This window comes from Mauremys reevesii, linkage group 1 (assembly GCF_016161935.1).
Source record: "Mauremys reevesii isolate NIE-2019 linkage group 1, ASM1616193v1, whole genome shotgun sequence".
Taxonomy (NCBI): domain Eukaryota; kingdom Metazoa; phylum Chordata; order Testudines; family Geoemydidae; genus Mauremys; species Mauremys reevesii.
In genome coordinates, this window is record NC_052623.1 from 161,909,070 (window position 1) to 161,924,397 (window position 15,328).

At 43.6% G+C, this 15,328-nt stretch overlaps 1 protein-coding gene across 1 annotated transcript in view; it reads right to left on the minus strand.

Annotated features, from left to right (window-relative positions):
- Positions 1–12,868, minus strand: part of BACE2 (beta-secretase 2) — a 72,007-nt gene extending 59,139 nt beyond the window's left edge. The window contains exon 1 of the mRNA XM_039496964.1: positions 12,286–12,868. Within this exon, the coding sequence (XP_039352898.1) occupies positions 12,286–12,570 (285 nt within the window). The 5' untranslated portion in view covers positions 12,571–12,868. The remainder of the gene's footprint in view (positions 1–12,285) is intronic.
- Positions 12,869–15,328: the final 2,460 nt, after the last annotated feature.

Genomic DNA, 15,328 nt, shown 5'->3' on the forward strand with positions numbered 1-15,328 from the left:
AGTCAGATCTTTACTGGTGGTTTTTGTAGGGTTGAAAGAGGGGGCCCTCCCGCCCCATGGAAATATTTTGTATGCCATTTAGTCTCCCTTCTACCAAAGTTGCTGTGGTACAGCAACAGTCTCTGTAGCAGACATAGAACTGGTAGTCATCTCAGGAGCAAATCAGCCTCACTCCAGATTCCCAAGTACAGCCTATTAAAAGAGCAACACAAGGATCTCCCACTCTCCAAACTCCTCACTTTGGTTCCCCAGTGTGAATTACACTGCCCTAGGCCAGTGCCTTATTATTTAACAGTCTCAAATATAAATAAAAATACTGGCTTCAAACTGCACAAGAGATGTGAATCTGAGGTCGAAATATTGTGATAGTTTGAGAGAAGGACTTGTAGGGGAAAATATAAAATTTCAAATTTAAAAAGTTATGTTTTGAAAAAAGAACTATATTTTGAAGGTGAAAAGGAGGGGAAAGGAGTTGGGACAAGAGTCATTTATACTGCAAGAATATTAAAAGGCTGAGATCTCAAAACTCAAAGAAAAAAAATAGGTATTTAAAACTAAACTCATTGGGGTAGATATATTTCAATCATGCTTTTTTCTTCTTCAAGGTACTGGCTTTGGAGACAGATACTTTTGTTAATACATGGCTTTTCAAAGCTTAAGAGCTCCAGGAATGATAGGTGAGGAAAGACGACATCAGGTCATATTGTTCTACTCAGAAGGTTGTCTTCTCCTCAAAGATGATTTAAAGAAAAAGTGGGTCTACTCATTAGACTGTTGTGCTAGTTGTACTTAAAAGTTTGAAGCATTTACAGTGTCAATATTTTTAATGTACTTGTGTTACTTTTAACAGTTTTACTTACACAGGACAGTTGAAGTGCAGCTTTGGTAAAAAAAAAAAAAAATTTTTTTTTAAATTATTACCTGACTTATTTACTGAAGATTTACTTTAATGTAGAACCAACAACAATTATGCAAAATGGCTGGCTTCTCTTGTGGTTCATGCCTCAAAAGAAATGTTAACTAATTTTCATTATAAAAATCTTTATTACAAAAGGAGGATGCATGACCTGGCCAGAACCCATCTTTGTTTTCAGATGTCAGGTTGAATTTGCCGGGTTGGAAGTTAGAAAGTCATTTTTTGACTCTTAAGATGAAGTTTAATATGAAAGTCACTGCAAACATAATTCACAGAACATGTTTATAGTTGCCCTCCTTCCTTGCGACTATAACTCCCCTTCAGCCTGTGTGTGAAACTAATTATCCTCAGCTCCAGCAAGGACTGGCAAACTATTGTGTGAGGACAGCAGCTCTAAAGGTTCCAATCTCCATCGGTTTGCTTATCAGTATGGCAAGTTCTGCTTTCTGAAACTTCCTGCCAAATAGTACACAAAGGTGTGCTGCTGCTTAAGAGTTCTAGAACACACAGAGCTTTGCAGTGAGTCACTAATGAGACATATATGCTTAATAGGGTTCCCAAAGAGGGATATGAAGTCTATGACAACTAGAATATACATAAAAAGAACTGTTACATAAAATCGTATTACTCTCACTTCTGCCCTGCCAATACTAACCTTATGGCATATATAACCTTTAGCACATATTTGGATATCTTTCCTTGATTTAGTAATCTGAATATCTAGGCACCACAGTTTTGAAAACATGAACAACATATTGGCAGTTTCTTTGAGTCAGGGGAGTAGAAACGCCAGATGTGGACTGGGGCTCTAAGAAGCATCAATATAGGCAGCAAGAAAGGGAAACAAGGGAAAGGGGAAATAAGCATAAACAGAAAGAATGGGGAGATAGGGGAAAAACAACAACAACCCTCAATTGCTAGGGGACACAGAATACCATCTTCTCTTGCAGCAGGAAAAGGATTCCCCTGTCACCCTTTCCACTGCTATAGGAGGGGAGAATGTGGAAGGAGACAGTAGTCAGGCTATTTCCAGTTTCCCTTGAAGACCTCACGGAAACTGGTGCCCCCCTCAGGGCACCAAGCAAGCTTTTTAGTATAGGGAGACATGGGAATAAAAAAGGGTGAACTTAAACTGGGCAAATTACATCAGTAGGGGTCCTCAGAAGTTCACTCACCTTGTAGAAGAACCTTTGAGTCCATGCAGTGACTAATTACACACTAAAAGCCACATTATCCATGTGGAAGATCTCAAACATTTGGCCTAAAACCAAACCCTGATCACATGTTTGACACCAACAATAGTTTCCACCCCTAAATGAGCATTTGCAAGTAAATCCTCCAACTTTCAGAAAGAGCAGTTCTACAGAGAAACTTAGAAGATCTGGGCAAGTTGGAAAATGATGTAGCATTAAGGGAAGTGAGGGGAAGATTACACTAATCTTTAGTAAACTGTCAGGCAAAGGCAAGCCAGAAGAGTCAACTGACTCAACAAACATCACCCTTATCTGACAAAGGTGAGCATCCACAGTTAAATAGTCACTAAAGGGTTTTCTGGGTATCTGCAGTTTTCCATCCAACTGTCAGTTATATCAGATATTCAAATGCAAAAATCTAGCACTGAGGATCATGTGAATTTTTGTCCTTCCTTGAAGTGACTGAGGATTATCTTGACAGAGTAACATTTCTGACTGTCAAATATGATCTTGCTACACCAATGGAAAAAAAAAATCAGTCATATTAAAATTATCCTGTTCACTTTTCAAGTTGGTGGCATAGAAGGAAAACCCTAGCCCTGTACTCCTTTCTTGGATTAGAACTGCAGAATTTTAGCTCATCCCCGAGCATTTTTTTAAGTATCTAACATTTTTGTTTAACTTCTTAGTTCTCCACATGGTAATGTACATAGAACCAATTCTGTGAATCTGAGAAAACACACACTGAAATGGCAACTGCTTATTCACACAAAAAAGCGATATGCGGGCAAAGCATTTTGGGACTTGCCTCTCATTTCACCATCACACTTGTCAGACACAGACTTTTTCCACTTTGCTGTCAAATGTGGGCCATGCCATACCACAAAACAGTAGTATGGTGGTCCAGCCTAGATCAGTGGTTCTTAAACTTGGGCCACCGCTTGTTCAGGGAAAGCCCCTGGCGGGCCGGGCCAGTCTGTTTACCTGCCATGTCCACAGGTTTGGCCAATCGCGACTCCCACTGGCCGCAGTTCACCACTCCAGGCCAATGGGGGTGGCAGGAAGCAGCGCGGGCCGAGGGATGTGCTGGCCGCAGCTTCCCGCAGCCCCCATTGGCCTGGAGTGGTGAACCACAGCCAGTGGGAGCGGTGAACCACAGCCAGTGGGAGCCACGATCGTCGGAACCTGCGGATGTGGCAGGTAAACAAACCGGCCAGACTCGCCAGGGGCTTTCCCTGAACAAGCGGCGGCCCAAGTTTGAGAACCACTGGCCTATATGACTTTCCGCATACATACACCAGGCATAAAGCATGACACACTTCTCACTTCACTGACCTGAATGACATGCCACAGTTACTAGTTTATAATGCTGCAATGCATCAGTAGTCGGGGATTTTGTACCAACAAGTACTAAAATTCAATTTCAGAAGCATCATATTTATTTTATATTGAAAATACTGAAGAGGAGCTAGTCTATGAGGTCAAAAGTCTCACTTCTGAAATTAAAAAAATCTGATGTCTGCAATCACTTTAGAGCCCTAAGTAAACATCATTGTTCTGTGCCCAAAATTATGCTGCCAGAGGCAGGCTTCAAATAAGCGCCTGTTGGCCCTATACCGTATTTATGATGGGCAGCTTTTTTGTTAATACCATCTAAATTATTTTACTGTTGAACAATCTTTCTGGTTTTGTTTTGGCATTCTGGCCTTGTTTTTTACTGAAAGAAAGATATCTTTTACATAGTATTCCCCCCACTTCTCCCTGCAAATTAGAGAGATTAACAGTGCTCCCAGCTATGAAAGTTACTGTTGAGGCAAGAACAAGGAATGAAGATTTGACATGGGGAAGAAAGTACAAAAATCCTGCTTCCACACATGACTAACAGATTATATGCTTAAACACTTCCTGAGGTTCTGAAGTGTTGATTTGCAGACTACTCACCCAAGTAAATCCATGAACAAATATCAAAAGGCATTATCTGGAAGGTATCTGTCAGAAGGATTGGATTACTTCCCCCCACCCCTTTCAAATGGGAGAATCTGGCCTTTAATGAGAAGGGACTTAATATAAAAGTCCCTCTACTTCAAAATTCACTTTTTTAATTATTATTTTTTTAAACTACTGTATTTGATAATGGATACAATGAACAAGTGATGCTGTCAAGTAGTTTAGCCCCAAACATGAGTTTAATAATACACAAATGAAAAGAGGGGAAGAAGATTACTAAATATGATTGTAATATGAATATCTTTTTAGTTTAAACAAATCAGTGTCAACTGCATTGTTTTATATGTGATTTAAATTTTTGAACACATACAAGCCATACATAACAGGAGTTTGTGCTAACACATGAAAGACAGAGACAGCTGGTTATGTTCTATTTTACTGGCAGTTTAATTGCAGTATTCACAAATTGAATTAAGTACAGACTTCGAAGAAAAATAATTTTTAAAAGTCTAATTTACTCTTCATAATTTATTAGAAAACATGAGAAATAATTCTCAAGTGTAATCATTATCTTGACAGTACCCCTTTAAAACAGAGCCTTTTAATTATGACATATTAATTGTATTTGGTGCACTATAATTTTTTTCAGTTAACAGGAAATTTCTCATGCAACCTTTTTAAGTTACCTTTTGTGGAAATCCCCTCCTTTCCCATGCACTATTTCTTCATAATGTAAGTGGAGCATTTGTGTACTGTATGAACATGTAACCTCCCTAGATCTTCTTGTTAAACAGGAAACCAAAAAATCTGCATCTCAGGAGAATGCTACAGAGCAGGAAGAAGAGTTTGTTCCCTAATACATGGTCTATTTTTCCAGAAAATAAGATGCCAATAAGAAAAAATAAAAATAAGTGGAGGAGGAGCAGGTCAAGGGAAAAGAAAGAGAGGGAAAAAATACTGGGAGAACTGAGAGAAGGAAACAATGACAATCCAAACTGACTTGGGCAAAGGAAGTTGGACTACTGGAGTATTATGTTTTTAGTTCTCTTGAGAGGCTCTCAGAGACGATAGTGCTGGGTGTCATTGTGGAACCGAGAGCGAGAGAGCGAGCGCGCGCGAGAGCGCTTTGTTTATACTATTATTTTAAAGCTTTTTCCCAGTCTGAAGAGTAAAGACAGTGACATTAAGTCAAACCCACTTTTCTCCCTGGGGTAACTAAACTACTCTGCTTTATTAGAGAGACAAGGTGGGGGAGGTAATATCTTTTATTGGACCTGCTTTTGTTGATGAGACAGACGAGCTTACACAGAGCTCTTCCTCAGTGACCTGATGATATTACTTCACCTACCTTGTCTCTCTAATATCCTGGGACCGACACGGCTACACCACCACTGCATACTACTTTGCTTTATAGCAGGTTTTTTTCTTTCAGTTCTTCAGATAGCATTACTGAAATTTGCACACAGAACAGATTAAAAAAAATCCTTTTTTGATTTTAGTAGGGTATATATTTAAAGTAAACAAAAGCATCTGAAACACAGGCTTGTTTACATAATAAAAGCTAAGTTGGAAAATCAGTAAGAGGTTAGACAAAGTTGTAGAAATGCTGTGTCTGACAGAAAAACCACTTTTCTTCTTACGATGAATATGATGCTTGCAAAATTACAGGATGGAACAACTGAATACTATCTTGTGCACTTACAAGACCTGAACCCAAACCAAAATCCATTCAGAAAAAAGGCTGTGAGCCATTTCCCCCTTAGATGCACTCTAACGATGAATATAGTCGGACTTCATGGCAACAGAGAAAAGATAGAAAGGAATTTGACTCATATTAGCAGCTGTTGAAATACAGATGTGTTACTGTACTCCACTTCCTGCTAGAGGAGTACCTAGGCTTGACCATTACCAGCTAACACATTTTTAAATGTGACTGACATTCCCCAGGATGAAATCTGGACGACAGAACTGTTGTGTCCCCTTAAAACTACAGCCTGAGATGCCTTTTACACTGCCTTGGTGGTGAACAGCAACCCCTACAGGCTCTGCTCACTCAGCCACCACCAGTGGTGAGCTGGAGCCAGTTCCCACAGGTTCCCAAGAACCGGTTACTAAAATTAGACCTTGGTGGAGAACCGGTTGTTAAAGGGCCAGGGAGTGGGCAAAGAACTCCGGTCTGTGGGCTGGACCATCCTGTTGCTCCCAGGATTCCCAGCTGGGGAGGCTGAGGCTTCCCCGGCCCTTCCCCCACTTCCCCCCAGCTGCAGCATGGCCAGCCGCCGGCAACAGCTGGGAAGCTCAGCTGAGCTCTGGAGTCGTCCTGCTGCCGCTTTTTGAGAGACCCGGCAAGGTGGGGGTGGGGTCCTGCTGCAAGCTCCAGGGCTGGCCAGAGGGGAGGGGAGGGGGCAAGTGGGGCAATTGGCCCGGGCCCTGCAGGGGCCCCCGGCCCCATGAGGATGTCTCCCACCAGCCACCCCGCGCAGAGCTGCAGCATGACCAGCAGCTGGGCAGCTCAGCTGAGCTCCTGAGTCGTCCTACTGCTTTGAGCTGCCAGCAAGGTAAGGGGGGAGGGGGCTGCAAAGTTCTAGGGTTGCTGGGGGGCAAGTGAGGCAATTTGCCCCAGGCCCTGCAGGGGCCCCCAGCCCCACGGGTATGTCTCTCCCGGCCCCTCCCCTGCTCCCCCCCCCCTTAAATCAGATTTTTTTTTTTATAGGGAACCGGTTGTTAAGATTTTGGCAGCTCATCACTGGCCACCACCATGTAAAAATCACTCTCTGATGGATACATGAATGCTATGCCCAGTCAACCACAAATTATATACAGGGAGACACCCACTCCAGTCCCCCTCTTCAGTAGAGTCCTGGCCAGTGCAAGCTCATTAATAGTCCATCATAGGAAATGATTATGCACCAGCCTTTGTTAACCTGAGTAGGGATTCCTCAAACACTTCAGCCAAAACACACTGGTTTAGCTAAAACAATAGAACAAGTTTATTAACTACAGAAACATAGATTTTGAGTGACTATAAGTGGTAAGGCATAAAAGTCAGCTTTGGTTACCAAAAAAAAAAAAAAAAATAGAACTGCAATCTAATTCCTAAACTTTATCAAGCTAAGTAAGATTTGAAGCAAACAGCTCTCTCACCCACCAGATGCTGCAGGCAATTCACAGTTGTCAGTTCACAGGCTGGATTTCCTTTCAGCCTGGGACCTCTCTCCCCCTGATTCAGTGTCCTTAGATATTCATTGATGTCATGAGCAGAGAGAAAAGTGGTGGCGAGGAGAGGAGAGGTGGACAGGGCCCTTCCCCTACCAACTCCCCCACCCCTTCTTATTCCCCAACTCTTTGTACCAGAAAAATCCTTGCTGGGTCATGGGGGTAGGCACTTCCAATGCGCATGTGCTCTGCAAACTGTCCTTCAGGGAAATTGTAAATACTCTATTTATACCTTCCCTCCTGTTGGTGAATGCCCAATTAAGCAGTTAATAGTGTCTCAGCACTTGTGCTCAGTCTTTTGTGTTGTCCCTGAGGAGTAATTCTGGGCATATCCCAGAACCATAACACATTTTAGTAACATTAGGCAGTAAAATCTCATTGTTTCACATTCAGTGTTTTTACACACATCATAACAGGACAACGATGTTCAGCAGATCATGTGTTTTCAAACAATACCTCACAAGGCATACTTTGTACAAAATATATCATAACCATATCAAAGTGGTGAACATGGAGTACAGGGTGTCACAGATTTGCTTTATCCATAGTATGTCCAAAGTCTTGTTTAAAATCATGTTAATTAAAATGTATTGGCCAATATGTCTAGACAAGCCCACAGAGTAGAAGATGCTTTCCAGAAAAATACTTACTATAGGTTGCATCAACACATAGCACTTTTTAATCTACCTTGGCACACACCTTGTCAGGCGCATGGCTATTTAAGCTTTTATGTCAAAGGTAGTCTAGCAGGTCCACATAGCATCACCTGTCCCCAGAGTCCATGTTCCTATGTGTGTATGGTTTTTAAAAAGATATTCCTTACTCTGCTGATTCCATCCTAGGTTTTCCTTCACTATCTCACCCACTCATTCAAAGTCTAGTTCTATCCCTTATTTCCCTTCCCTACCACCACTGCTCACTAATTTAGCCTGTAATAATCTGCTATCCTGCCCTAGTTCAACTGGCTTTTACCCAATTGGCCTCCCTTTTTCTGTCCTATCCTATCACCAAGAGCCTTCAGCCCCTCTTGTCACTCCTCACTGGCAGCAATTTACTCTCCCATCACCACACCCTGAACTGAATCCAGAACTGCCAGAATTTATAACCTTTGAAACATCAAGCCACATATTGTAAGTGCCCAACACATAGTTAAGGTATTTAATACGTATTCCTCTGTTTTTTTGTAGTTGGACAGTGATAGAGGGACTGTCTCCGGTTAATTTTATGGGAATTGGAATTCATATTTTGCAATGAAGACAGTTAGTCCCAATAACCACTTTATCCTTAATAAAACTTTCTAAATGCCAGTTTATAGGTCAGATTTTTGCTGACCCTCTGAGCAGAACAAACTGCCATTACAAAAGCTGCTTTCACGATTAGCATTAATAATTAAACTGAGCTGAGTGCATAAAACAGATGCTTGGTCACTAGAATAAAATTCGAGTTCCACCATGGTTTCAATGGCAACTGATCAAAACTCAACTGCATCATGCTGACTACTCAGAGCTTTATAGTTCCTCCACCCACCCTTTTGCATTACAGTTACAAGGGGAATATTTGTGTAGTCTCAATATAGGCACAATTTGGGAACACAATGGGATGAGAGGATAGCAAGATGGGTGTAATCGGAGGAAAGTGCTACTCTGATAGTTAGACTCACTAGAGCAGTGTGTCCCAAACTTGGGATACTGCTTTTTTAGGGAAAGCCTCTGGCGGGCCGGGCTGGTTTATTTACCTGCCGTGTCCACAGGTCCGGCTGATCACGGCTCCCACTGGCTGTGGTTCACCACTCCAGGCCAATGGGAGCTGCTGAAAGTGGCAGCCAAAGGCCCACACCGCTTCCAGCGGCTCCCATTGGCCAGGAGCCACGATCGGCCAGACCTGTGGACGTGGCAGGTAAACAAACTGGCCTGGCCCGCCAGGGGCTTTCCCTACACAAGCGGCATCCCAAGTTTAGGAAACACTGCTCTAGAGGAATCTGGGGAAAATGTGGTATATTTAAAAAAAAAAAGTAGACTTCTGTCTCGTTTGTCAAAAACTGTAGGAAGGAGCAAAGTAGACAACGCTTTATTAAAATACATGGAAAACAAATAAAACTAGACAATTTTTCATTCCACTTATCAAAAGTGCTTATAGCCTTCAATTTCAAGGCTGGAAAAATAATACAATATTGAGTAAAGGCATTTAATCTGTTTCCAGATTATTTAAAGAAATAAAAAAAGTTAGACTAGTGCAGTCAATGCCTTCTTTCCAATTCATATTTCAATCTTCAGATTTGGAATAGCAGGCAGCCATAAAGTACACCATTCATCAGAAATAGGACAACTCCATGAAATAAAAGACATATATAATATTCCTCAAAAACCGTGACATTTTTAGCTTTCAAATAATTCTCGAAGAATGTATGTACACTTGAATCTATTGGTAATAATAGAATGAGGGTGGATTGGCTGCTAAATTGAAGTTCTGATATTTCTAGGATACTGTGCTATAAATCATCATTTTTCATAGAGGCTGAAAGAGGAAGAGAGCTACTACCCTTTAGTTGCTTAGCAGTTTACACTATTCACTACAAAGTACACTTGCATCAGATATATGTTTGTGATTTCAGAATCAAGCAGAGAAGGAAGTTTGTAAAGCACCTCACTTTAAAAAAAAAAAAGCAAGAAAAGTTAACACTGTACAAGTCTTGATCCTGCCAACTATTAAGCACATGCATGACTTTACTTATAAACATCAATGGGATCATGTTTCAATGTTGTATTCTGTGAAAACTCAGCATAGTTTACAGTGAGTTAAACTTTAAACCCAATTTCAGGTGTAAAATGATGAACAAGTATTAAGAGGGTAAGTTTATTTTAATTTTACATTACTTGTAATACACTTAATAGTTAAAGTAATATCACTTATAGGTAAGGACTTGGGGCATAGCATTGAAATAAGGAACACCTTTCTTAGTAAGGTCTACATGAATCTCCATAACTTAGCGGTTCTGAAATAAGAAGAAAAACAAAAGGTGTATAGGTAAGATATTAATGTTCTGTTTATTCACCTTTTTCTACATACAGTTGTGTTGTAGTTTAAGGCACACAGGATCAGATTACTGATATGATCAAGTCTGATATCTTGAATCTCACAGAAGACAGTACTGGACACCTCATAAAGTAGTGGAAAATACACTCCCCCACACAGCATTCAATATGGAGGAAAGAATTCTTCAACCCAGAGGCAATCAAGTGACACCCTGATGCATCAGATCTACATAGCCAAGATAATATGTATTTATCATAAAACTATCCAACCCTGTCTGAATCCATGTACTGCTTTATAACCTACTGTAATTCATTTCAATTAGTCAGAATGGCAATTAGACCAATCGTCGTCTTCTTCTAACAAAGCAGAAACAAACAATATTATACACAAGCCCAGAGAGGGTTTATTAGCTGAACATTTCCTTTTTACTAAGTATCTATATGACTAACTTTTCATTATGGTAAAAAGTCAGAATAATAAATTTTAAAAAAAGCAAGCATTTTCACCTACATAAGGTCCCTTCATTCACTTAAATCTCATTAAAAGAGTGGGAGTACTAAACTTGAGGGGGGAAAAAAGACAAAGCCCCAAGGGCTTTTAGAAAATTAATCCTTCTCAGCTGACAAGTCATCCCCACCAACAATCCACCAAGGCTTCACATGACACAGATGAAAGAACAACCAAGTTTTCAAAACTTTTGAAAGAAAGAATTTGTAAGGGGAGGGGGCAAGGAGGAGGAATAATTCCAACCACAGGAAGTGCATTCTTTAAACTATTAGAAATATAGAGGCTACATTTTAAATAAAAATTAAGATTTTTTAAAACTTTGCATTATTGTAGCACTTAATTTAGTAAAAGTGGTTGAGTAATCTCCATGTGGGGGAGCGTCTGGCAGTCAGCCTACTGCATCACACCTCAAGGCTGACTTCAAAAATAAGATAAGGTATGGTAAATACAATATTTTTGACTGGCAGATAAACTTGTTTCAAATCAAATTGGCATCAAACAGTTTGAAACAAAGAGACCGGATCTGCAGGACTTCCTTACAATTACTATGCCTGGGGACATTGTTTTTTCATGTAAAGTGCCAATGAATGGAAAGGCTGCCTTTCAGCAAAGTTGCAAGCGGTATAACTGTACTTAGCACCGGTGCAATACAATATCTTTTCGTTTCTCTTTGTTTTTCGCCACCTAACAATACTGTCTGGCAATTGAAATGCAACGGGTGGGGGGAAGGACGAGACAGAGTCAATCCAGTCCTTTAACGCTTGCCGTCATCGCTCACATGTGTATCAGTCACGTCTAACTCACCAACATGCTTATGATATTTAAGATCTTCCAACGTTATAAAAAAAGAAAAGACGACGAAGCCAGGAGTGACTTTTCCTCCTCCCCATAAACAATCAAAAGGTACCGGTACCTCTCTAATCTTCCAAACGCCATGAGAAAGGTCTCTTGGGTCCTTTCAATAGTGTGTGTGCGCGCCCTTAATAGTGCTTTTAAGCTCAGCTCATACACAACCCTTCCGCAAGGGATCTCACCTGTGACCGGTGGCACCAGTGACCTTATTAAGGAAGAAGGCCCCTAATTAATGGAAGGCGCACTGTCCCCTGCTCCAGTGGCAGCTCAGCCGAGCCCTGTCCCCACTCCCAGCGGAGCTGGAGGAGAACGTTGCACTGGGGAGGAGGAAAATCAGGGGAACTCCTCACCGTGAGTAGCTGGCCACCATGGGAAGAAAGTTTAAAGGCGTCTAACGATCCCCGACCACCCCGCCTGCCCCCTCTCCCCAATAGCCAGGAACGCTCCCCCAGCCACCCAAGGACCTTTCCTCGTTGACGTGTCCGTGGTGCCCAGGGCGGCTGGCGGGGCAGCGGCAGCGCCGTGCACGCGGGGCAGCCAGCGGGCTCGGGGGTAGCAGGCGGGCTTCTAGCCCCGCTGGAGGGCAAGTCCCTTGCCCTGGCCCCCGCGAGGGAGTCTCACCTTCTGCGGCGGGGTCCCGAGCAGCATCTCCAGGTAGTAGCCCCGGCCGGAGTCTCCCTGCAGGTTCTCCACCATGGCCAAGAAGCTGACGGCGGCCCCGGGCTCCGAGGCTAAGGCCAAGCCGTCCGCCTCGCCGGCGGGGGCCTGCTGGCGGCTGCTCCCGGAGCCGTTCCCCGGGGCGGCCGGCGGGGACACCCGCAGGGGGAAGGAGAAGCGAGCGCGGCACAGCCCGGCAGCGCCAGCCAGGAGCAGCAGGAGGCGGGGAGCCGCGGGCAGCGTCCCCATCGCGGCGGCGGCGGCGGGACACTCGGGGGCTCAGGCAGGAGGGAGCAGCCGCCTGGCCGCGGGGCTGGAGCAGCCGGGAAGGAGGAGGAGGAGGAGCAGGGCGGCTCCGGCTTCCCCACGCCCCGGCTTCATCTCGCACCCCCGAGCCCGGCTCCTCCTCGCACGCGCCCCACCGCTGCTCCCGCCAGAGCCCGGGGGCCGCTCCGCGCGCAGCAGCGGGACCTGGGAGCTTGTGCTGGGAACAAGCGCCAAGAAACTTCCCACCCGGCTCCGGCCAACGGATGTGACGGGGCCGCCCGGGGAAAAAGTTTACCCCGGCCCTTAAAGGGGGGGGGGAGCAAACACCACCCACCCCCGGCAGGGCGGGGCGGGGCGGGGCTCAGCCCAGGGAAAAGTTTGTTCTGCCAGCTGCTGCCCCGTCCTCTCTGCGGCTGGAGCCTGCGGCGCTTGGCCGCGTTTACACTGAGCAAGAGAAAGCGCCGGTTCCAAAGTCCCCCTGCGAGGTTCGAGCGGGCGAGTCGCTGGAAATCACAGTTCAGAGAACATCACCCGGGCTGGGGCCAGCCGCTTCTGCAAATGAGGTTGTGTGCGAGCATGGCATTTCGCCAGTGCTTTTCATGACGGAGGACACGGCTGTCACCACCAGAGTAAGGAATAACCTCGCGCACACAGACACCTATCATCACCTTCCCTTCCAGAGCGTGTTTTTCACCTCCCCTTTACACATTTTTCCACGCCTTGGGAGCTTCAATTCTATCTCTTCATTCGTTACCTTTACGCAAGTAAATCGCTTGTATACTCGCACCCTCCAGCCTGTCTCTGAACTACCATTAATGCATTGCGCTCCCGCCCACCAGCTCCAAGAGACCGAGAGATAGATGTATATGGTTAGGAAGTAATTAGAGGAATAACTTGTGATCAAGAAGCCAGCTCCTCAGCCCGTCTAAATCGGTGTAGCTGCACTGATGTAGCTGTGCACAAGTGCTAGCCCAAGATCAGAAACGAGATGATGACCATTTACTATCCACTGACACTCTAAAAACCCTTGCACCCCATCTGGGTCTATGCCAGTTATGCAATATGTATGTATCTTTTCATCCTTGCAAACGATATCTGTAACCCCCATAACCCAAACCTGACCCCAGATGTACAGTACCTTCCCTCTCAACCTGTGTATATTTCATTTCAAACATTTACTTTAATAAAATTTCTTTTGCGTTAGCTAGGGTGACCAGGTGTCCCGATTTTTATAGGGACAGTCCTGATTTTGGGGTCTTTTTTAATATAGGCTCCTGTTACCCCCCCACCCACCCCCTGTCCTGATTTTCCACACTTGCTGTCTGGTCACCCTAGTGTTAGCGCCTGAGGAACACAATCAGGGATTAGGACCCTATTGCATCACCTATACAGTCTGTGTAGACAAGTAAAATAAAGACTATATCTGTCCTGGAGAGCTCACAGCCTAGGATTTGACAATAAAGAGGTGAACAAACAAAACCGGGAAGAAGTTCAAGGTAACAATAAAGATAAATGAGTTTGCATATGTTAGTAATCACCCTGATCTCAGTAGCTATGCACTTACATTCATTTTCTATATTAATATGGTATATTGTTTACTGACTTGAGTATGAAGTGTAGTTACACAGAATAAATCATTTTGTTGTAAACATGATGAGGTTTTTAACATAATCATAACCCAAATAATTTAACAATTGAAAGATGTGAAATCAAACAAGCTTTTCCTCTAACCTACTGCAGCATTCGTTTTTTCTAACCTCTCCAGTAATGATAAAATGAGTACCAGATAATTAAATTGAGATGAAGGTCTGAAACCCTTGAAAAATAATAGGATGCAAGTCCAATCTGCACCATTTCTAGCTCTTTTCCCCCTGTACTAAGTAAACAGGAAAATGTTCAAACCCAAATCGCAAACCTCTATAGAATCACTAAACAATTTGTTGTCCTGGGCAACCACCTGTTCTGTCTTTATGTGTAAGACAGCCCTCAGTTAAATGGCTTAGGAAGGAGAGCTTTGCACAGAGAGAGAGAGAGAGGACAGGCATTGACTTCCTATTATACTGCATTTCAGAAGATCTCAAAGTGTTTTACAGATATTAATCAATCCCCACAACAACCCTGTAAAGCAAAAAGTGGTATCCCCATGGGACAACTGAGACACCAGTGAGGTCCAGGAGCAACATGCTGGGGAGAAATGCAGGTGAAGGTGCTATCCCAGAACATTGCTTAGAAGCTCCAGCCCAGATCCTCAGTGGGAAATAGGCACCCAAATATGGGCCTCCAGCTTTTGTATCACCTTCTGATAAATCTGAGGTTCCACAGCCCTCTCTGAATGCTTCTCACAGACTCCTGACTCTTTTGGGGGAGCATCAGTAACTCTGTCCCTCCCACTGTCACACATTTTGGAGCTCTTCTCCACTATTCCCACTTGCTCCACATGCCTCTCTGCTGTTACCCAGAGCTTTCCCAAGAAGCAGCTAGCAAAGTTGACATGATTCTTGTCTTTTTCACTAATCTCTTTAGAGTTCTCAACAGCAGAGGGATACTGACCAGAGGTTTCTTAATTTCATTCTGCTGCTGCCTGGGAATGCTATATGCAGCAAGCAGAAACAATGGAAATGCCTTCTTGCAGGCTCAGGAAGACACTACTGCTTAAGTTCACAGTTGGAAGGTTATTTTTGCACTCAAGGATTAGACACAAGATTACTTAGGACCCCAGCCATGGGAAACTTGCTACTCA